The 24,433-nt window shown below is 45.2% G+C and overlaps 1 protein-coding gene across 1 annotated transcript in view; it reads right to left on the minus strand.

Moving 5' to 3' along the window:
- Positions 1-20,908: 20,908 nt before the first annotated feature.
- tsc1b (TSC complex subunit 1b) overlaps positions 20,909-24,433 on the minus strand; it is a 22,608-nt gene continuing 19,083 nt past the window's right edge. Inside the window, exons 20-22 of the mRNA XM_079178437.1 lie at positions 23,807-23,994; positions 23,536-23,709; positions 20,909-23,427 (exon numbers count right to left, since the gene is read on the minus strand). Of these exons, the coding sequence (XP_079034563.1) occupies positions 22,758-23,427; positions 23,536-23,709; positions 23,807-23,994 (1,032 nt within the window). The 3' untranslated portion in view covers positions 20,909-22,757. The remainder of the gene's footprint in view (positions 23,428-23,535; positions 23,710-23,806; positions 23,995-24,433) is intronic.

Genomic DNA, 24,433 nt, shown 5'->3' on the forward strand with positions numbered 1-24,433 from the left:
AAAATCCTTTTAAAAATAAACAAGACAAACACAAACAAAACACAACAAAAAAGCCCCACTCTGTCTCTTTCACTTTATATCTCTCGGTCTGTCTCGCTCTCTGCAGCTCGGCTGGGCGACTCTCGGAGGAGCTGAGAGAACTCATTTGCATATAAACTGTGAGAGGCAGGGATTGTCATCGGCGGCACATTAGACGCAAGGAGCGCGAAGGGAGAGGATTTTCATGTGCAAATTTCAGCCTCGCCAAACAACCGTGCATTATTATTTCATCAGCGCCTGAGAAGGAAACCCCTCCGATCCCCCAAACCCTGCCACCATCCCCACGGACACTTCAAGATTCAGACCAAATCCCCCGACCGAGCCTCTTCCCCCAGAAGGCCCCGCTGCTGAGTAGCTGTTTACAGCGGGGGCCCCGCGCAGCAGGAGGAGCCAATCCACCTCGGAGACGGGCGCGAGATCAGATGAAGGGGGAACAGATATACACCAGTTGTGACCAGCAATATTGGATGTTCCTCGCATTAATTGCTTGTAAACTGCGAGGCTGGAGGCTTGCTGGCTTTCAAGTTTAAAAAGGAGATTACAGCCAATTAGCAGGGCCTCTGAAAACCCTCCACTGCCTGGGGAATAGCGGCTGATCCCTAATGTGGGACAGCTGTGAGCAACAAAAGAACAGTCGCAGTCCTGCTTTTGAAAAACACACTCGCAAGCGGAGCACTTTCAAAAACACACACATATCGTACGCACTCACGTATATAATCTCGCATGCAAACAAAACAAAAAAAAATCCGATTGATAGCAATAGCTGCTAAGAAGTGCTATTACGAGCATGAAAAATGAATGAGGACATAAATGCGAGCGTTGCAAAACAGACACAAAGTGCACACACGTTCCCAAAGTGACAAAATGGGAACAGACGGGGAGGTAAATATGTTTTAAAAGGTGAGGGGGAAACGTTTGTGGGTTGGGGAACGTATTTCCTCCCTTTAAATCAATTTGTCGGCTTCTTCTTAGAGACGCGTTACCAAAAGAGCCGAGTGTTTCCCTGTAAACTGCCATCTTTAATTTCTTTGTCTGACACACTCCACTGTACCACGACACACACCAGAGACCCGAGCATGAGGTGAGCGAAAGGTTCAAAGCCCAGATGGGAGCAGAGCCTGTGTACCCCTGAGCACGGTGGATTACCTCATTCACTCTCATGTCAAACAGAAGGCAGGAAGAGGAGGAACACAAGTCAAAAGATCTCCACAGGCTCCGTAATCTACCACGATTTATGCCGAGCCCCGCGACTCCCACTTACGAGTCTCGCTCCGTGATTTCCCTTCTTCCTCTTTATCTATTCTCCCCGCGCTTCGTTCCATTTTCTGGCGTTTCTTTAGTCTGTGTACCTTTCTGCCACGCTCGCTGTGCACCTGCACATCCTCAGCTACACAACGCTATCTTCCTCCTCCTCCTCCTCCTCCTCCCTCGTACCCGCGCACACATTAACAAAAACAGTCTGTCAACTATGCCGACTTCAGGAAGACACTCAGATGCTGCATGGACTGAACATTGTCACCTAAAAACAGGCTTGTGAAATCCAAGTGTCTAAGACAGCTTGATAACACCACAAGTGTTTTTTGTTTTTTTTTTTTTTAAGCAAAACCTGGTCTGGATGTAAAATATCCAAATGCCTTCCCAGTCCTCATGCTGTGGAATCCTATTTATATAATCTGTTTTTAAGGTAAAGTTTCCTGAACCGTGCTCATATGAAAAATAAAAAGGTAAATACACAGCCAATATGAGCACATGGAAGGTGACAGGAGCGTCAATAGACAAAGCTTATTTAGCAACAGAGAGTTTTCAAAATGAGACTTTGGATGTTCTAAAGCTAGAAATAGCACATTCTTTTCTCCGACTTCTCCGAATTCGATACACTGAGGGGGTTTTTGCGTAAACAGCCTTGGTATGACCGGTAGCTTATGGTTGATAATGTTAACCAATGTTAGCGAATCTTAGCTACCGTTAAACAATTAACTTCTTAAAGTCTCAGATAAACAAAAACGAGAAAAAAAACGCTTTAATCACAAAAGCAAAGCAGAAGTAACTTCAGCTTGTGGCCATTTTGGCAAAAATGGCCACAAGCCCGGCCCTCCTCCTCAGAGCTTGGAAGGACTGCAAAAGTTACAGAAACAATTCTCGCTTTGTACCGCCCCTCGAACGCAGACTGGCCAATCATAGCGTAGCATCTACTGACCGGGTGACACAGCTTCGGGAGCAATTTGGGGGTAAGTGTCTTTCCCAAGGACGCTTCAACATGTACCGGAGGAGCCGGAAATCGAACTGCCAATGGCCGGTGGCTCTACGTCTAAGCCACAGCCGGCCGATGCAAACAAAGCGAGGAGAAGCTCAGATCACATTACACACAGAGGGAGAGCGACTTCATCCACTGACACAGCAAATTGTTGTTTGCTGAGATAATAATGCTCTGAATCCTGTATATTGCACCTTTGTCAAGTGCTTTGAGGCGCCAGTGTATTTGTCATAAGCAGATTTTGAAGGAAAAACACGAAAAAAAAAGGAGAAAGATTGTCATCAATCATTTAGCTGATCCCTTCAGTATGAACACTTTGTGACTTTGCAGACTCATTCAATAAAGCATTTATATTTATGGCATATAAACCTCATTTTGAGGATAAGAGACAGGGTTGAACCTACATTTTGAGATTCACACAATAGTATGTCAACCGAATAAAACAGCGACTGACAGTAGCATTTATTTCCAAGCACACACACACTTCAATCACCAAATGTTTTTACTTTTGTGCCTTCATTCATTTTGTACGAGCGCTCGCCCCATCCTCTCGCCGCGGTGCTCAGGGGAGTATTTGTTTATAGCGTGACCCTCTCAGTAAAGTCAACAGCTGTTTCCAGTCGGGCTTAGCGGCGACACCACCATCCTTCAACATGATGGGTTTCGCCTTTTAAATGCATCGCAGTTAACCACGTCCTAATTAGAACTAATGACTTGCTCTACAGCTAATTGGCTTACTGAACCGCAAGCAGCGAAATGCCACAAGGAGGTCAGAAGAAAAAAAATTATAAAAAAATGAACATGGAAGTTGGAAATGGAGCGAGGCTGACCAGAGAAAGCCGCTAACCTCCTTATCAAACGGCATTTTTAATTAGAGATAATCAATATTCAAGGCAATGGATTTACCACAGTTTATATATCCATCAAGGATCATGAATACTTAATGCTTTAAAAAACATCTCAAACCCCAACATACCCAAATTTTTATTCCCCAAGTTTATGGCAATCTGGCAAATCAGATATTATTAATTATAAATTGAACCATTACAGCACGCTTCAGAAGCTCACGTTCACAAATTGCATCCGCATCTGGGGTTGAACATGAATTTGCTCTCCTGGTATTTCCGAAGCGCGTATGCAAAGTCGCCGGGTCTGATTCACATGCAGGGTCCGTTCTGCACCCTGTAGTTTCATTTAGATCAAAAAGACTCAAATAGACGGGAGAATCACAGGATATCCAGAATATCTGATCATTTCCCCCCCACTTCACCTTGCCTCTGAGAATCTCGGCGCCTCCAGAGACGATCTCATTAAATCAGAGATGTAAGAACCACAGAGAGAGAAATGTACAACAGAAATACTCCCCGCTATTGTCTCTGCTATAAGACACAGTGAATCCAGGTTAAGTGCTTCGGCAGTCCTCCATGTTGGAGAACGGCGGACGCTCTGACGGTCACACCACATTAGTGCAGTAACTGTAAAAATAATTTAAAAAAAAGGCCATCCTGGGGTTTGTTCCCTAAAAATACTCTCACACCACTGGAAGACGGAGCCTCTCAGGAGCCGGATTTCAAACCTTGCAGCCCGAGGACAAGGCAAGCAAAGGCAGCAAAACAAATAAAGATAAAGAAAACATGCCCCCAAACCACTGCTATTACAGGCACAACATGGCAAACAGTGGAAAACAATAGAGTTATTTCAGCACAGAGGGGGACGGAGAGCGATGGCATCTTAGGGCACAGGGCTGCAGGGCGAGGCGGGGGCCTCCCGGGCGGGGGTGGGGTGGAGGGTGCTCTAATGGGCTCGGGGAGGCTGACTAGCCCTGCTGGAGGCCCACAGGAGGCCCTAGCCTGTGGTCTTGCCTTGGGCAGGCCTGCCACAGCAGCAGTCAGGTGGGGTGACAGACTGAGGGAGAGGAGGACCTCCCCATGTGGCCTGCCATCAACCCTCCTCCCCCCCAACCCCATATCCCCTCCCTCTGCACAGATGTTAGGGCTCGGGGAGCAACAAGCTGTGCGGAAAACAAACAAAGATGGAGATTTAACATCTCAGAGTTGCATCTTGGGTAATATCTTTCACTGGATTGCTCTAATTGAGTCGATCTGCGGTGGCTTTACATTGAGACTGAAGCATGTGTCCTCGTCTCTGCTGCCAGATTCAAAGTCAAGTACGAGGTTTATTCATTAACGGTCGTTTACAGGGCTGAATTCAACATCGACACGAGCGCTCTGCGTCCACAAATAATAGTGTGAAGTTTGTCTTTGGGTCGTGCGTGTGAAAGAAAAGACTTGAATGTGAGCACCGGTACACGCAAGGCTTTTCCCTCAGCTGTGTTATGGAGTCGCTCTGTACTTATACAGTCGACCTTTAGCCCCAGAGCTCCCTGAAGCCCCATCCATATAGCCCACTGTAGGAGGTAAAGATCAGGGTCGGCCCGGCCCGGAGCCTCCCCTTCCTGACCGGCGAGGCGTGTGAAGCCTCTGGCACGACTCTCAGCATGGGAAAAGTGCAGCTTTATCACCACTGCTCAAGCATTCATCACACAGCCTCTCCTGCAGAGAGCTCCAAAGGGAGACAATAGCGCCTCCATCAACTCCCCGTCTGAAGCCACCGATTTAGGCAGAAGGAGGCAGAGAGGCAACTTCAAAGTTTTTGTTCGGGGGCCCCGGGTTCCGACGCACACACCACACCAAAGAAGAAGAGGGGAGAGGAGAGGAAGGGACGGCCGAGGAGGGGCAGCTCTCCCCAGTCAGAAGGGAGGTCATTATCAGGCCATGTTTACGCCGGCACAGAGCCCACTGATGTGTGCTGCTGTTTTAACATTTGGAATATAGCTCTGCAGCCATCACTGCAGGCAAAATAGTTTATGTTCCTGTGTTTGTCCATGTATGCGCGCGCGTGTGCGTGCACGGTTGTCCCAAAAGTGTTCCGAGATGATACTTTAAAAGGTATTTGCATTATTTCCTGCATAGCGAGGTGAAGGTCAGTGTTTCCCCAGCGAATAGCAACATCTCTGCACAAACAGCAAAATAAATACTTGATGCAATAAGGCAGCAGGAGAATACACCGCACAAGTATCGGATTTAACAAGTCATTTGGTTTGTTATGGGCCCAGAAAACTGTCTTTTTTTGGGGGTACGAATTTTGTTGACCAAAGCACATTGGTTTTCCCCATTTAGTCTCGTTTCTAACTATGAAATAAAATTCTGGAAACAAGAAAAACTGCACTCAACTAGATTGCAGTATTTTTTTATAATTATATCAAACTGTGAGGTGAGATGAAATGAGCATCACTTGTCTTATTTAGTGAAGACATGTCATCAATTATTGATGGAATGATTGTCCTCCTACACAGCTGTCTAACAGGTGTGCATTAGACAATGCTTATGAATATTAGACTGAAGAGTGCATCGTATTCACCAAAAGAACAAAACGTTATATCATAATTAAAAGATCTATAGAAGATCTGTTTTACATAATATGGGATAATGATGTTGTAATTACAAGAAATAGTCTTCTGTACCAAAGGAAAAGAAGGAAAGTGAATGTTTTGGTCACAGTTGTAAATGTAATTCTACACTTAAAATGGCTATTAAACAACTTTTGGATGTGGATTTGATTTCTTCGTCAGTGTGTGGGACATCAGTGACTGAAGAGAAGCCGATAAAAATGTGTAGCGGGAGTTAACGTCACATGGAAGATTAATAACACGGTACAGTGTCTGCCAACCAGGATGAGGAGTAAACAGCTCTGTTTTGCCCTATATGGGCATCAAAAAAGAACAGTTGGAACCCTTTTAACAATCAAGAACAATAAATGTGCAGTTATTTCTCTCGGTGGCAGAGATGTTTACAGACCTGCTGTGCTTCTCCTGTATCTACAGACCAGTTAACCCATATTTCGTAAACACACTGTGCGACTGAAAATAGAAAAACAAAGTCAAACTATGCCATATCACTGGTGTCAAGTGAAGTATGATTGCATATTTGAATTGGAAATCCGGGCAAAGTGACGATAACAACCTCGTGCACTCTCTCGGAAGGCGAGAAGAGGGTTAAATGAACAAAGCCTTGAAAAAGAGTCCAATCCTCCAGCTCCTGCCCCAATCCCCGCGCTTACCCCCACAAAGTACACAAGAAAAAAGAAAATAGTATCATGCATATCATTCATTAGCAGCAAATAAAAGAAATTCTCTCTAATAGTGCCCCCGAATCCCCGAGCTCCCAGCACCACGGAGCGGGGAACTAAAGAAACGGGGGGAGATGCAAAAGGAAGCCGTCTCCCTCAAGTGCTTGTTAGGCCCAAATTATTATGGCGATGAATAATTTTAAAAATAAATAAGAAAATAAATAAATAAATAAAAAAGGGAAACATTTATAGATCTAAGTATTATCAGAGGAGCCGCGGGTATGTTGCCAAGCTCTCTGGGCCCGTTTGAAATCCGCCTTTGTTTTTCACTTTGATCTTTAACTGCTAACCTATCCACCGCTTCACCTAGCGCTCCTTCACCCACTTCCTCCCGTTAAACTTTTCTCTATGCGGCGCGCCGCTGCCCCGCACTAAGTGGTAATCATAACCGCATTCATCATCATCATCATCATCATCATCCTCCTCCTCCTCCTTTCTCGTTGTTGTCGTCATTAACTTTCGGCTCTTTCACAACAATAATTAACATACTGCACTGGGAGCAAGATTAGGCAGAGAGATGCGGGCGTAAATGAGGGAGCGCAGAGGAATGCGAGCGAAGAGGAGATGGAAGGAAGCCATGTTGGCGGGGGGGGGGGGGGGGGGGGGGGGGGGAAGAGGAGGAAGGAGACATGAGAGAGAGCTGCGACCAGCTCGTCTTCATCTCACTTCCTCTCCGCTCATCTACCTACTGTAGATCTTTTCTCCGTCCTCTCCTTTACTTGCACCCTGTGTCTGCTCATGTACTTTTCTTTCCTTTCTTTTAGTTTTATTTCCTCTATAGCTTCCTTTTCTCCCCCTCTGGTTTCCTCTCCTCTCACTGTCCCCATCGTCCACTTTTCTCTCATCTCATACTTTCCCCCTCAGTACTGTTTTCTTTCCCTTGCCCTCTTTTTACAACCTCTCCTCGTTTCCTTCCTTTAGTTATTTTTCTCATCACCCATATTTGTCTCTTTTTCTTTCCTTTTGTCTTCTTTCCTTTCTTCTTGTTTTCGCTCATTTCTTTTTCTCTCATCTTCATCTACTTTGAGTCTTCTATAAGGCTTATTTCCTCCTTGCTTCTTCTTCTCTCATTTTCTATTATTTCATCTTCTTTTGTTTTCTCTCCTCATTTCCTATTTTTCGGTCCATTCATCTAATTACCTTTCTGTTTTCTTCCTCGCCTCTTGAGTCCTCTTTTCTCATATCTCAACTCACCTACTTTTCTCTCATTTCCTTTCCTTTCCTAATTGTACTGCCTCTTTCCTATCCTCTTGCTTTGCGTGTCATTTCCTTAACCTCCTCACAATTTCTCTCATCTACTTTATTCTCCTCCCCTTCTGTTTCATTTATTGTCTTCTTTTTGTCTCATCTCATTGTGATTCCTATTCTCTTCTCCTGTTCTCCTTTCCTTATCAGCCTGTCTCCTCTCACTGACTTTCATCTCCTCTGCTGACTTTCATCTCCTTTTCCTCTCCTCTTCCTTTACTTTCATCTTGTTCCCTTTCCTCTGTCATATACTCTCATCTTATTTGGCTTTTTTCTGACCATCTTCTGTCTTTTTTCTCTTATTTCATATCGTACTTAATCTCCCCTTGCTTCCTCTTTCCTCCCTTCAGGTGTCCTTTCCTCTTGCTCCGTCTCCTCTCATCGACGTTCTGCTTCCTCTTCATTCACCTCATTGTTTTCTCTTTCCCCATCTCCTCTCGTCTACTTTCTTCACCTAAAATTAGTTTCCCCTCTTTTTTTCGGCTCATTTAGCTTTCCTCATGTTGATTTGTCACATCTCCTCCGTTTTCTTCTCCACACATTTTCTGTCCCTTCTCCTCGTTTCCTCCCCTCTCCTCCTTCCCAACATCCTCCTCCTCCTGAGGTCTCTGACCTCCAGTGCAAAGACATCCCAACCCTGTGCTCCGTGCCCGGCCTCTGATTGATATTGTAATGAGATTTATCCCAACATCCCTTCCTCCCTGTACACTTCCCAACGCCTATCTTTCCTGGTACCCTTCCTCACCCCCTCTACCCCCCTTTGCTCCCTGAGCCCCCGAGTGGCTCGCTTGATTCTGTTTCATCACACATCAAACAGGCCTGACGCGCTCCACGCAGGAAAGACCCAGGGACTGCAACATCTGCACGGGGAGGCATGCAGGGGTGTGTGTGTGTGGGAGGAGGGGGGGGGGACTCCGGCCTCTGAGGGGGGAGGGAGGGAGGCCACGCCGTGCTACGAGCAGATGTCACCGGGACCCGAACAGCAGGCTGGGGGTACGCCGCGGGGAAGGAGAGACGTAGTGAGGGACCAGCCTGGGGAGTCTCTCCAAACACTCCACCTCTGCTCCCCTCTCCTCTCCTCACCTTGCAGCCTGGCTCCCCCCTCCCACTCCCCCTTTTGACAGTACAATTAGGTAATTAGTCACCTCAGCGCTAATAACCTAATCATTACTTGTCTGTGTGTTTGTTTTCTCTCGATTTTAAAATCAGTGTCCTCCACAGGCGCTCCCCAGAGTCCTGACGTGGAGGTGGAGGGGCAGAGGAGGCGCACAATTAACTTTGTCTGGCTTCTCCCCGTGGCACAGAGAGAGCCCAGGCTCTGATCCAGACCAAAGTAAAGGCCCTTTTTAATGGAGACAGAGAGCCTGCTCTTTGGAGGGGGGTCAAGATCGCTCTCACATCCATTAACACCAGAGCTATTTCATCACTGCCACGTTCTGGCAGGCGGGAGTTGCAAAGGGACTGTGATCATCCGCCTCTGTTGAGCGCAGACGCTGACATTTCCCCAGTTAGCGAAAGTGGCAATTGGGAGCTTTCGCTGTCAATGAGTCATCAAAGAGCTTGTTTGAGAACAGCTGTTGACGTCAGTGCACTGCCAAAAGCATTAACCCTAGTTGAGAAGTGAGTTGAGAAGTTTTTTATTTTTTTCCCCTGAATTGCTGATGATCCTTTCATCTGCATGGGCAACATGCAGATCTCAAAGTTCACAGAAATGTTATCAGTCATCAAAAATGGATCATCTTTTGACAGCATTTTTTTTCCCCATTAGACTTTGGAGCGGTTGAGCATAAACAATGAACGGTATAAATGTAGTTTTTGAATGTTTTATCCTTTACATAGCTGTCCAACATTTTCCAAAGCATACATTTGAACAGAAAGATAAAAACAGGAGTTACGTCTTGACTTGGATCGTACTGTTGTGACACACTTCAAAATCAAAATACATTCAAGTCAAATCTCAATACCATGAAAAGCAGTAAAGACAAAAAGAGCAGTCCACAGCCATGCGTGCGGCCCTTTATGGCTTTACTATGAGCTAAAGGCTAATATTAGCATGTTAAAGGGTGCATGATACGAGATTGATTGCCTCTCAACGTGGCGACGCCTGAGTCGGCGGCTTGTCGCTAACGGTGCTAACTACGCTTACAGCACAGTATGTTAGTTAGTATGCTAACATTTGCTAATTCACACTATACATAAAGTACAGCGGAGGCTGATGGGAATGTGGGTTATGTGCAGGTGGTCATAAACCACCTTGACCTGGACTTACTACATACCTCAAAGCAGCTCGGCTTTTAGTTGAGCTTCGTACGTTGCCAAGATTAGGATGAAAAAAATAAAGACATTGCCTGGGATGGATTATGCATCTATCCTGAGCAAATCTGAAGTCTGAACAAAATCAAACAGAACACGGAAGGGGAGGAAAACATTTTTTTAAAGTGTAGGTTTGAAAACAGTCGGCAATAAGCTGATGTAAAGTAGAAAACGGGCTAAAACATGCAGAAACATCGGCACCGTCTTTCAGCTGACCTTTCCCAGATTTCTTAACTCCAGGCGCCGATCTACTTTTCCTTTTCGAATATTTCTCAAGTCTCCACAGACTACAAGTTTCCCAGCAGCACAGAAAAGCTGCTCATCTTTGCCATGAAACCACCCTCATCCCTTCCTCATAATCTAGTCTCATGTTTGCGGTTCGTGGGGTTTGGAGCCCCTGCTGTGCTCGCAGCGACAGCCGTCGTGTCATCCTCTTTAATATTCAGACTTCTTCCAGCCAAACAGCTGTTTTGCATGGCAGATTGAGTTAGAGCTTGTCCGGACTCCTGACATTCAGGTGGCAGATAGAAGTCTTGAATCACGGCGCAGCGAGAAACACATAAAGACAAGTTGCTGTTGAAAACTAACTGACACCTTGTCCCCGGCACACCAATGAAGAACTGTAGCAGACTCTACTTTTGAAATGTACTGTGGGGGTCGTTAGTGTGAAAGCTTCACATAGTGTACATCCATACTTGTATATAAATTAAGTTTTACAATGAATAAAACATCTAGACTTCATATGCAGGGATTTTTTAGCTTCGGAGACAAGCGTCAAAGCACAGAGAGAGAAAATTAATCGCTGCAGCCAGTAACAATATTTCTCCTCCTCCTTAAAAAAAAAAAAAAAAACTGCTGCAAATGGATTCCACAAGCGAGCGCGTGGTAGGCAGCAGCCTTTATTAGACGCAGCTGAATGCATTGCTTTTGCTTGACGGCGAAGTCTGTGCACTTTATCACGGCCCGGGTAATGAGAGATAACTTCCCTGCGTCTGCGGGAAGCGAGTCCGGCACCACAGCCCCCATGCATTTTTTATCAACCGCAATTACTCAGAGCTTGTTGATATTTCCCCATTCGTTTCATTTGGGAACATTTGCATCAGATAACCAGAGGCCTGCTGTAGGGCTAACTGAGCCACGCTGCAGTAAATTATAGGTCTCCAGCTGTCCAACAACAAACCGGAGGATCTGCTAATGGCCAGAGAGGTCAGCGGGTTCCTTTTGACGGTTAACTCTCTTGGCACACGGGTTTATCCATTTCTAGACTTGGGTCAAAACTTATGAATGCTTGTTTGGCAGCATCTCGAAAGCTACTCGACAGATTTTTACGTCTGGTGTACAGTTTGGGCCAAAGTGATCGGGTCAAACCGATTCGATTTTGGCTAATTGTGAGGTAGAAGAAACATTTTCTCCCCTAAATTGTTTGGTTCTAGATTAATCTTCCTGTATAGCCCACACACATTTATCGAATGGACTGCATAGCACGCACACGGATTATGGTTGAGTGTCAAGAGCCATTTGGAGCCTTGCTCAAAGACACAACTGACCACACCAACCCCACAATTACTGGACGACCCGCTCTACCTCCTTCCTTTATTATATTTCATCCAGAGTAAACTTTTTTTCCCAGTTTTTATCAAATTTGGTCAATAAACTAAATAACTCTGCAACCTCCAAAACGTTTTGAATTTGCTCTACTGGTATGACAGTGTTTTCCTAATTTTTTTTTACCAATTTGCAATTGCGTCCTAAATCACGTGGCACATGCACACATCTAATTCACGTGAGTCAGCTTAACTTTAAATACAGTGGCCATAAATCATGGGACACGAGTCTAATATGGTCAGTTTGTCGATAGCTATGTTTCGCATTAAAAATGACACACTTTGAAAACTGTGCAGTCTTAGTACTTTCCAAGTCATCCACAATTGTCAGCTTGCCTTACAAATCAAGTTCCTTTAAAACTGTAGTTAGAAGCATAATTAACAAGACGGGAAATAAAAAATCATTCTGCGACAAAAAATAAAGTATATCTTTCAGGCTTCCCTCTAATCTCTGCTGGCTTCTTGAGGATTACTGCATGACTTTACCTCTTCAGGCCTTAATAATATTCAGACATACACAATTACTGACGATTATATTTATAATATACTCAACCAGTGACAAGAGGTCAAAAGTGGAGTAAAAAAAAAGATCATTATGTAGTACTGTATTGTGTGTTTCTGTGCCATACTGCACAATTAATCCTAATTAGCAGCCGTTCTGATCAATTATTGCTACAGTGTTGAAGTAGAGATGAAGGGCTGGATATCAATACCTCCCTGACAGGACAGGGCTGATTGACAGGCAGACCTCTAACCCGATCACAGCGCCGAGACCAGGGTGGCTGCTTCCAGGTGTCTCAGACTTGCTGTAATTGACAGGTGCAGGGAGACGTTCCGGGGTCCTGGCGGAGCTCCGCGCCGTTTATGCAGATTAACACGTCAAAAGTACAAATGAATAAATAAACTGGTAAGCACAAATCAGGCATTTAGCCTGAGGGGACGCCATCATTACCAGATTAAACAAAGTGACTAATCACAAAAACAATCCGCTTCAGAAGTGGAGGAAGTCAAAAGACGGCAAAGCTTGGGGGTAAAAAGCTAAGTCATCGTAATTATTCAGCTATAGGCAAACAAAGATATGAATTCATAATGAATGGAGCGGTGACAGATAATATTTTTATTTTCCAACAGCTATTGTAGATTATGAAGCTGAGAGGCGACTGCTTTGATGAAAAGCGCTCGACTTTCTACAATAATTTACATAAGGACATATAGGAGCATCGGATGCTTTTGACGATGGAAATTGCGAAATTCAAACCCAAATTGAGGCTTGAGGGGGGTTCACAGGGATGGCACAAATTCCCACAGCAGCCAGCGAGTGCGGGTACCAGAGGTAGAGGCCTTGGGGGAATACTTTGGGTCAGTCTAAAGAAGAAGAGGGGGGGGGGGGGTAACGGATAACGAACAAATGAGCCCCACGCAGGGTGTTTTGACACTAAAAAGAAAATCCTTCTTCCTTTGAAACCCAAATGAGCGGGTCCTCGCTCCAAGCACACACCCAGGCCCATGAATCGAATCCTTAGATGTTCGAGTCTGAGCCAGAACTGTTTTCATGGTATTTCTTTTGTTTTTTCTTATACCACCGAGCTGACCAGAGCAGCCGTAACCTCAGCTTGAACTTCCTTCATGCCTGGACACAACTCGGCTGTAAACACATCACTTCTCTTAAATTGGCCTAAAAGCGCCCCTGGTTTCCAGACCTCCCTCCACGCGCCGCAGACCCCAGCCTCCTTTGACCTTCAGACCGAGCCGCGGCCCGAACCTCGGCTATTGATTTTTCTAACTATCTGTTTACTCCTCGTCTGCTCACTTTCCCAGCTGCTTGGAGAGCATCGTTTGCCCCGAGGCGATCAGCAGGGCTCAGCTTGTTCCAGTCTTTGATCATCGTTCAGCCAGCGGATTAACATATGCACACTCTCTTCCTCCCTTTGTCGCTGAGCTTGATAATAAATCTACGGCCTTCCTCTCTCTCTCTCTCCTCCCTCTCTCTTGCTCCAATATGGGACGAGCCATGAATCAATCACCCCGCTTTACGCCTCGTGTCCGACATGGATGCAAATCACAGAAGGATCTGTGGGTAAAGCTCTGCTTATTAAAACCCGATGCCTGACTCATTACAACCCGCTCATGCACATGCATGTCGCCAAGATGAACAGCAGGTAGCACTCGGGAAACACAGCAACATTGGTGGAGATAAAACACAGACAGACGAGATTAACCAATTTTTAAGCCTCATCCACTTTGCCAAAACTAAAAGAGAATCGAAAGCTAATGAAGTTAATTACCGCATCATTGTGGGAGGTTACAGCCTTGCCTGAAAGAGGCTTAATCTGAGGGAAAACTGCAGTGCGGAGGCTTGCCTTCGTACCTGCCATCGCTGTGCAGTAAGTGTACTAATTAAGGTTGGTTTGAGCCTACAACCACCCCAGTTAGCTCACTTAAAGGGCCAGGCTTCTGGGGTTTAGAACAACACACAGAAGGACTCTGCAAGTAGGACACTGAGTAAATGTGTGCAGGAGAAACAGAAAGTGTCTGTGTTTCCCGGTAGACAGGTGACTTTTTTTTCTTGAAATGCAACCTATGTGGTTTCTCTAATGGCCACTGTTGAGACACGCCCTAGCTCCCCGTTGCCTCTCTTATTTATTACGACCTAATTATATCAGCGTGTCAGCTAACGTAACCAGCTCCTTGCCCTAAATGCTGCAATGCTCTCGTGGCTGAGCTCCTTCTTGCAGACCTTATGTTTTCCAAGGCGTGTACCATTTAACCACGGCTTCTCGAGGCACACCGGGTTGTTTAGCCTGCGCTACCACCCCCCCTCACTCAGTCCATCAAGAATGCAACGGACAAGACAGAGGAGCACACGCGGTGAATAAAAATACAGTAACAACATGAGCTGAGGACTGGCAGGAGGAGGAGGAGGAGGAGGAGTGAATCTGGGACTAGTTCCCCTCCTCATCATCAGCGTGTCGGCCTGAGCGGGCCGGCGAGGTGCCGGAGCTGGGGCCCTATTAAAAACCGAAGCCCAGCTTGCCGGAAAAGATCCGTCCTCTCACCTCGGAAAACAACAACCCCGCTCGCCCCGACAGCGAGACAATCAACCGTGCACTGCTCGGGGTGAGGCGGCGGTGACCCGGTGTGCCGAGTTGAGGCCGGTTCTACACACTGATGAGCGCTTTCGCAGACATCAAACGGGAAGGTGTGTGTGTGTGTGTTGGGTGGGGGGGGGCAGACCTCCCCACGACCTGCCTGTGCTGCCTTGTCTCCTGCTCTCTGCTTTTATTTGAGGTTGATACGGGCAGACGGATCGGCAAATATCGATCACGGAGCGCTCTGTAAAATTCTCCCTCCAGGTTTGAGAGGTGATTACAGTGCCCTGGACCCAGCTGATGCAGACTGTGTGTGTGTGTGTGTGTGTGTTTGCATTTAGGCTTTTCCTACCCTACCTGTCAGACAGGCCGAGGACAGCAGCCCCATATTCTTTGGTTCGTGTGTCTCCAATCATCTGCAGAAGAGAGACATCTTTAGAAATAGAAAAAAACACCCAGACAGGCAGGCAGGCACACTGTACAACACAGAAAATAGGTTATAAAGCGCGGAGAATAATGCATGTGAATCCCAATCATCGAAATTCAAATGATTTGGATGCATCCCCAACCAGCCCTCCTCTCCTTGTCTGCCTTCTGTCGCGGCCTCAGAACTCACCAATAGGATCGGAGGGGAAACAGGCTGCGGATTCAGAGGGTTTGCATTAGGAATGGCCCGTTATTAATTAAGCTTGTGGGGAAGAGTTTTTTGACAGCGGCTCCCGAAGGGCGGCAAGCGGTGTGGATCTTGGCGCTGACCTGGCCCAGCAGGGGTAGGAGCTGTGTCTTTGAGGTGGTGGTGGGGTGGGGGGGTAGAATGGGTGGTGGGCGGGAGAGAGGGGAGGAGGGGAAGAGGGGGGGAGGAGGGGGGGCTGGCTCCATGCCGACAGCCAGGCCTGCCACGTCTGCGTGCCCGCTTTGAAGTGTCACCTTGAGGGAAGAGCCGATGGCCGGGAAGCCGGGAGGGCTGGAGCCGCGGAGAGGAGTGGCACGGTTGGCATTGCCAGACATGGCCCTTTAATATTGCATGGGCTCCCGTCCATCTCTGTACACACTCAGGACATTCCTTCTGCTTGATTTAGTTTGAAAGTAGATCTTTGTTTGTTTGTTTTTTTCCTCTCCCTTCTCTCCTTTCCCCTCCTCTCTCGCCATGCTGTGGCTCAACACCTGTGCCTGGATTTGTGCTCATTCTTGCCTGAACAAATGTCAAAGCTCTGCAGTCGGAGGAACTTTAACAACTACCCTGCGTTATCAGAGTCGACAGTGTTGCATTTGGCCCGCTGAGTGACGTGATGCATTTAGCTTATTTTAATCACATTCAATAATTACACTGCAAAAAAATCATCTCCATCTTATGGAGCCAGTTCTATCTAACATTGATTTTAAAAGAATAATGATAGAAATATTAACAATACATTTTTACATTTTTTTCAAGTGAAAAACTGCAGTGCGGTGAGAATATCTGTCAGAAAGCAACCTTAGAAAATGACCATGTGTATCTTGAAACACATAATCTAAAGCGCCCGTTTACTCTCCCCCCCCCCCCCCCCCCCCCCCGTTGAACATAGAAACTGAAAGAATACTGTAGAACTAAAATGGCATTCTGACTGATTTTCTAAATCCAGTTTGGTTTTAGAAAATGCTTGAGAGGAACTGACAGACTTTTCTTCACTTGTTTCAGGAAAATAACACTTTAAGGAAGTTATTAACTGAATAAACTTGCAAGCAATTAAAGATCATCTTTTGCAGAGATTGGTAAATCGATAATGATGTGCCTTATTGGCAGACTTTCTGTAAATAAAAAGGAGAGATATTCACTGTGGTGTTGTTAATTGCTAATGCTGCTTTCATCACTTCCTCAAATGGCATCTTCCTTTACGAAAAAACGAAACCGTACCACCGGAGACTAAACTTAAACTTTAAATATTTCCCTCCGTGTTTTTCTGACCTGCTGCCAGCGCAGTTACAGAGCGCGGCGGAGAATCAAACATGGCGTTAGTTTGAGGAGATGCCTGAGAGGGAGCTGATCAACAGAGACTGCAGGAAGGAGGTGTTTTGAAGTGAGGAAAAACGTAGGAGAGAAAAAAAGAAAACACTCACACTGCACGCACTTTCTACCCACTTTAACAACCGTCCCAGTTCACAAATAGCAGTTTTAACTCCCCTGATTAGCGCTGACATCTGCAGCCTTTCATCTCTCCCTCCATCTTGTTTTTTTAATCAGATTAACCCAAACGGGCATCCTTTAATGGCCTCTTTTTTTTTTTTTTTTTAAGGAAAGCTGAAAGAGGAGAGATAATTAAAATAATTAAACCGCAGGGACCGGTCTGTGCGCGCTCATCTCCCGCTCTTTTCTTTTCTTCTTGCCTTTAAGTTTGGATTCCGCCTTGCTTAGTGATTCAAGCAGCACACAGAGAGAAAGACTCATCATCCTCACTTAATTGCATTAAGTTGACTCTCGGAGGTCCAATCTTTCCCTCCGAAACCAACAGCCAATGTAGGATCTGATCTTTAGGTGCATGTCAGCGATCTAAATGTGGAAGTAGAGGGGGGAGGGCACGTTTCTAAACAGCCTTTATGGAGCGTATTTATTTAGGCAGTGAGTGTATTTTGCATAAGGCCGAAGATAGAAAAAAAAAAGGGAAAAGCGGGGGAAAAAAGTATCCTCTTTAATGATTATTTATTCATGGTCTTTTAAGCTTTTAATGAGGACAAATGAAGCCGTTTTCCAGAGTGTCAGTATGTAGTATGCTTACCAAAAATATTCTTGTTTAGCATTTTCTTTTGCACTGCGTGCCCGTGAGGAATAAACACTAACATTTAAATATAACTAGGAGTTTGGAGCAAGACTTTTTAAGCGATCAGTTTATCTTGATTTTGCATGAATATAAAATTCCCCACAAGTTTTGATCAGACTCGACGATGATGATTTATTAATTGTCAGTAATGTTTGTCATTGAAGCTTAATAGATCAAATGTAATTAATGACCACTGTGTTTTAGAAAAATCAGTCTGGATCCTTTTCAAAATAAAACTGTTCCAACTTATTTTAAACTAAAAACATACACACTAACTTTATCAATCAATGACCTCCTGAACTTGACAAACGTTTGCTCCTTTAAATCAATTATTCACAGTCGTGTAATTTATATTTTCATTCATATGAACACATGTGTTGTACGATTGTACCTTCTAACTTCTACACTTCTTCTTTGAACCCAAGTGAAAGAAAAAAAAAGTAGGCTATACGGCACCGTCTGAGTTATATTTTGCGCTATAGGTGTACATATCTTGAATATTATAATTACAAGTCTTCAGATGAATTCAAACTTTACTTCCTGTCAAAAAGAATCTAATGAATTCTTGCAAGAGGATTTTACCAAGAGCAAGAGCCCCGACATCCTCCTCGGAGTGCAGCCCTAACTTTACACAAGCTCGCATGTCCCCCCCCCCCCCCCCCCCCCCCCCCGCTTCATACACTTTCACTTCATTCAGATCATTTTCACAGGGCTTCATTTCAAGTTGGCACAAAAAAAGGGGAAGAATCCCTTTGCTGGAAATACTTAAGATTTATGTTTAAATTTTCATGGAATCTTTGAGAACATTGAGGAGCAATTTCACATTTGCACTGACATCTAATTTCTCAAGTAGAGTCTGAAAGCACAAATTGCCAAGGATTCCCTATGTGCCCAATTATCCTGCATCAATTTCCTTGACCCTGCGGAATGCTGGTAAATTAATCATACCACTTTCTTTTTTTTTTTTTTTGGACTCTCTCTCGTGAAATACATATGCACACGTTTGATAAACTAATCATACTTGGTCGGTTGTACTCACAAAAAATGATTCAGTCCTGGAAGCAGGATGAGAGTTAACAGCAAGGCCCAGGGAATTGGGAGCTGATATAAAACACACACACACACACACACACAAAGACAGAATGCAGTTAGTGAACAAAGTGTCAAGTTTTTGAATTTCCAGTTCAATGTTCTACAAAACACATATTTGTATAAAGAAAACCTCGTGATAAATTCATGAATTTACAAGACAATTTATAAGTAAGTTGACTTTTGTTCAAGCATCAGTAATTGTGGTTTTAGTGTATCGTCTGCTGTCTTTACAGGTGTTTTTATTTTACCGTTGTGATACAATTTCCTAAAGTTCCTCAAATAAGCTGGAATATTGAAGGAAAAAAAATACATGGACTCAAACAACGCATAAGAGCACGGAATCGCCAGTTACATCAATTGTGCCATCACAGCACGGTTAACAGCCATCTGAATCCTCTTCCATCACAACACTTCACCAGACCGACCCACTGTACCTGTTGATCCCGCGGAGGCTCGGCGAAGGAGCGCCGGTGTTTTTGGAGCAACAGTGTCCTCTGGTGGAAACAAGACAACAAACCGGAGGCGAGAAGTCATGGAAACAGGGACACCTGCAGTATCTGTGGGAAAAAAGTAACAAAAAAGTAACAGAAATGTAACTTCTTTTCAAGGAAAGAGAGCAGAGAGGAATGAGGTTTTTCTAGAAAATGTCAAACAACAAACTTTAAAGTTGGAAGACAAAACATTTCGAGCACAACTGTCTTTAGCATAAGACGCCATACAAGGTGCTCTACACATAAAAGGCTGGCTCGTATGCTATCTTTTGTTCAGCTAACATAAAGCTAAACATAAATGTGTGAACATGTCAGACTGACACTCACCTCCGTTTGTATTTACTGAAGGAACAACTCGACCATTTGGGAAATACGTTTATCAGCTTTCCTGTCGAGAGTTATAGTCATGTATCATATCTGTCCATTAAATATGAAGCTACGAGCCACGAGGCAGTTGACGGTTAGCTTGTCCGGCTGCGTGGATTAAACTCACGCGAGGTAACGCGTAAATCAGTGAGTTTAAAGCAGCTGGGAGGTATCTTGGACAGGGCTGTGCACAGCCTGGCTCCGGTGTTAAAGCTAAGCTAAGCTAACGGGGTTCACAGGTCACACGTGAGAGTAGGCGCAATGTTCTCGAATGTTCTATTCTTTCAGAACTGCGTCACGTTTTACTTTTGTTATACAGGCGTTACTGTATTGTCACATTTTGTAAGTATCTTACAAGTGTGTATTTTTCTTTCTATTAACCTCTATGTACTATGGCAGGGTTAGTCAAGCTCTTCTGATTGAAGGCCTTATAAAACATATTAGGAGTCACGGGACAAACAATAGTGAATGTGTAGTTTTCAACCAGTTACACAACAAAATTGCCAAAATTTCTATATTTGGTTCTGTTCATGGCCTAAGCTCCCACATAAAATATTGAGAGGTTAAGACACTTTAAACTGTGCAATGCACATAGTGTAATTTATTAGAAATATGCTCGAGCCATATTCTAATATTTGAAAAAAAAAAACCCCACCATGGCCACCCCAGTACTACCGTATCTACGAACTACTTTTAGTATTACCTGTAATAGCAGTATTAGTTAAGGTTTAGAGCTGCTTAGGTGTTCAATCGGTATATGATATTTGAGTTTTAGTACAAATATCAAAACAGTGCACTTTTGATCCCTTAGTTTAAACCCTATTATAAATTGAACAGAACTATGCTTAGTGCTCAATACATCCCCTCTGAACCCAGAAGTGTTAAATGCATGTTAATGAGAAAGGCTTATGGATTTAGATTGGGGAAACGTCTAATCAAAGAATGTAAACAAACTTAAGATTCTGGTCGTGCATTAAAAAAAAATGGAAATAGAAAAGGAAGTGAAAAATGACCAATCACAATTTCCCACAGAGCCAAAAGTGTCCGACCAACAGTAAAGATATTCAGTTTAATATGGTATGTGATGAAGAAAAGCAGCAAATCCTCACATTTAAGAAGATGGAAAGATGAGAATTGAAATGACTAAAGGGCTCATTCCTGTGCTTTTGGACCTTACTGTCTATCACAGGGATGACCACCAAAGAAGTCATCATGTATGAATTTAGACACTTTCATTCTCTTTCTATCGAGCTGTAAACCACACAGTATAGGACGGACTGACTTTTCAATCTGCAAACATCTGAAAGTGTCCCGTCCCCAAAAAGCAAACTCAACCTTGACACGACGGAATGACAAAGACACCTTGACGCTACATTTTACAAAGGGCGGCTTACATTCAGCAGCAGAATAAAAGCAAAACTCAGAATTGTAGTGCAAAACATTGAAGACGATCTTTATTGTTCACAGTTAAACACAAGCCACTGCTTTAAGAACTTCCTTTTTTTTTGCCGTTTGATCCCAGCTTGTCCAGCTCCGGTCAGAGTCCTGGTTTCTTCAGTTTGTGCTGATTGTACCTTTCTGTCTTGGTTTGCGGTAGTTACTACGGTTGGCATTTAAAGTGGATTGTTGAACATGCTTTAGATAGCGAGGCAAAAGGAAGTGACAGCAGGCGTTCCCGGTGGACAACAGGATTTAGACGGGATGAGTTTACTTCTAATATTCAGAGGAAACTCCCTGTTTATCAGACCTGCACAAAAGGAACCTGATTGGACGAGCCGTTGCATTTCCCACGCTGTACCAGCTGACTGTACGCGCAGCACGAGAAACAACACTTCTGTTCAGAGACGTTTGAGTTCACCCAGAACACAAATGTTTGCATGGCACTTCAAAAATGGTCAGCTGGTCGTCCTGAACAGAAAAAAACAAAACAAAAAAAAACATGATTTCTATAAGCTTGGGCGTGTGTCATTTGCCAGGTCTGATTCAAATTTAGGATATGTACTTCATGGCTGAATAAATACAAAACAAAAAAAAGGTACAACAGAATGTGAAATTCATAAAGACGCAAACAGTTTCCAAATTTCAAACACTTTCCTCGATGCGTCGTTGCTGAAATGCCAGAACCAACACGACTGCATCACCTACGCGCTTTCACAGTCGTGAAAAACAAAAAACAAATCTCCAATCAGACTTATTTGGGACAAAAAACAACAACTCAATGGAGACATTTTGTTTTCCCCAATTCAGTCCACTCCAAGGTTTCCCCAGAGCAAACCCAAACACCTCCACGTGCCCATCACCTCCACCGCTCTGATGCAACACTCAACATGCACTCCTGACATCACAAACATATTTCAACGCCAAAGTGCTCCGAACAGATGATCACGACAAATTATAACTCTTGCTCTTCTGCTGTTAATAACCGATTTGGTGTTAAAGGGTGGGTACACCCAAACTACGAAGAAAACTAAACATGTTCTCACTTGGTTGCAGTGGTACGGACTAGTTTGATTTGTCCAAATTTGGAGATATTTGCGTAAAAGATTCCCGTCTCCACATGTAACACAATGGCGGTGGCTGTATTGGTGGTGCTAACAGCATTTACTATTAACATTATAACAGCAACTTGTCTTTCTGGAAAACGTGTCCCCATCAAAGAGACTATTTCTATTCGGTAGAAAGTAGTTCCAAAGAAGACTTCAGTTCGTGACACTGTTTCAGAAGGTTGTTTTTAAAGTGATCTTTCAATGCTGTGAGCGCCACTAAACTTCCATTCACTTCCATTGTGCCAGATGTCCAAGCAGAAATCTCAGAGACAGATTTCTCACAATTTGGACAAATGAAAGCGAAACGTTCCGCATTGGCTGGTACAACTGGAGCCAAGTGGGACGTTTGCAGTTCGGATGAACTGACCCTTAAAAACGTTGGGCTCACAGTGTCACAGAGTTATTGATCACTTTGATCACTGTTCGGCGTATTTTCGAGCGTCTTTGTCTCATAATCAAATTCATAAGACTAGCATCTTCTCTGGTAACATCACATCCACTTAGTATCCCTCTCATCATGTCAAAAATTCATCGGGGGAATGACTCGGAAGAAAAAAGAAAAAAGTAGAAAAACATTGTGGGAAATCCTGTTGTCCACTCAGAGGAATGGAACAAATAACACTGAAATCCAAAGAGTTGCTGACAGGTTACTCTTTCTGCTGATTTGTAGCTCTTCTCCGACAGTAAACTCGTCTCTGGACCTCCGCCCTGCGTCCCGGCACAGTCCGATGTCTCTTAACTGAGCTCGTGATGTGTTTCATTGTAGTCCATGATCTTTAGCTGCTGCTGCCGGGGGCGCCCTGAACCCGACTGACCCCGCCCTCCACCTGATCCCGCCTTCCTGCGAGGGCTTTCCTGGCTGGAGGCCCCCTGCTTGGGCTCGGAGGGGGGCTCCTTGGTGGGCACAGTGAGAGGAGTGGCGAGGGCAGCGGCCGGGGGCCGAACAGCGGAATGTGCCGGGCCGACGGCGGCGACGTCACCTGGGCAGGGCGGCTCCACGCACAGCTCCGTCTTCAGGCCGTGGGCGAGGCCAGCCAGGCGCAACGACGACGACTGCTGCTGCTGCTCCTCGTCACACTGGCTCTCGCTCTTGTTGCGGAACAGCTCGCGGGCCCTCATGCCCAGGAAGCTCTTGGCGCTGGGGTAGGAGCCCACGGTGAGCGGCGCGTCGGAGGGGGGCAGGGGGGCGAGCCAGTTGGCGTAGGGACAGGACAGGGAGGGCTCCACTAGCAGGGGCGGGGCCAGGTCCTGGCTGCCATTGACGGAGTAGGCCATGGTCCTGGAAGAGTTGCTCGCCTTTGGTTGCCGTGGCGATAAAGTGCTGCTGTTGCCCCGAGGGGAGTCGCGCGGTGGTCTGCTGCCCACTTCTTCGTTGGTGTGAAGTTGTCTGTCTGGTACCATGACACTGTGGAGGACAAGGAAAACACCAAAAAGTAAGACACAAGTAGATTTGGCAGTCTAACTGTAACAGTACGATGCAAACAGCTACACAAAAAAAAAAAACAGTGCTGACCTGGAGTCAGCACAAGTGTGTGGGTCAGTTTCGCCCCCTGGTGGTGAGCTGCTGGCGGTGCTGGCAGGAGCCTCCGTCTCCACTCTGCTGTAGAGCTGCAGGAGTTCAGTCTGCAGCAGCTGAGTGATTCTCCTCTGAGCCCGATACCTGTTGTCTGAGCCCTGCAGCTCCGCCCTGCAAACAGAAAACAGAGAAGGAAAAAAAGATGAAGCGGGAGAGAGAGAGAGGACACGAGGCGCTTGTGTTGAGGACTCGGGAGGTTCGCGCTCACTTCGCTTGACACTTCACGTCCTCGAGGAACTTCTTCTGCTCGGCGATGAGGTGCTCCTTCTTGGAGTGGTGCGTCTCCAGCTCGCCGACTCTCTGCTGAGCCGCCTCCAGTTTCTGACCCTGAACCAGCAGGCTCTGCCTCAGCGTCTCCACCTCTTTCCCATAAGACACCTTCAGCATCTGGGCCTCCTGGGTTGGTGGGTCATTGTCCACACGAGTACAAGGAGCAGGAAGCAACGAGAAATGAACGAGAGGGTGAGGGATTGATCAAGGATTGTGGTTTTTAGCCACGTGAAAGCAGCTTGTTCTTTTCCATGGTAGTTCTATGAGGAGTTTTCAGTGTGCGTCACTATTTTTCTATTCAATAATTGCTACTTTCTGCCATTATCTGCAGCACCTGTGAATGTGCTTTGACTCAGAGAAACCCGTGTTACTTTCTTTTTGTAGACCTCTATGTCATGTGGCGCATTCAGTGAAGCTCTGGACATACGAAACTTGCGTGACAACTGAGAAATGATATGAAATAGTAATTTCAGGAGACCGTAGTTTACAATATGCTAATTATACAAGTGTGACATGTAATCCAAAGTGTGGATCTGTAGCACAGTACAAAGTACAGGAGTCAAAT

This window comes from Pholis gunnellus (genome assembly GCF_910591455.1).
Source record: "Pholis gunnellus genome assembly, chromosome: 18".
Taxonomy (NCBI): Eukaryota; Metazoa; Chordata; class Actinopteri; order Perciformes; family Pholidae; genus Pholis; species Pholis gunnellus.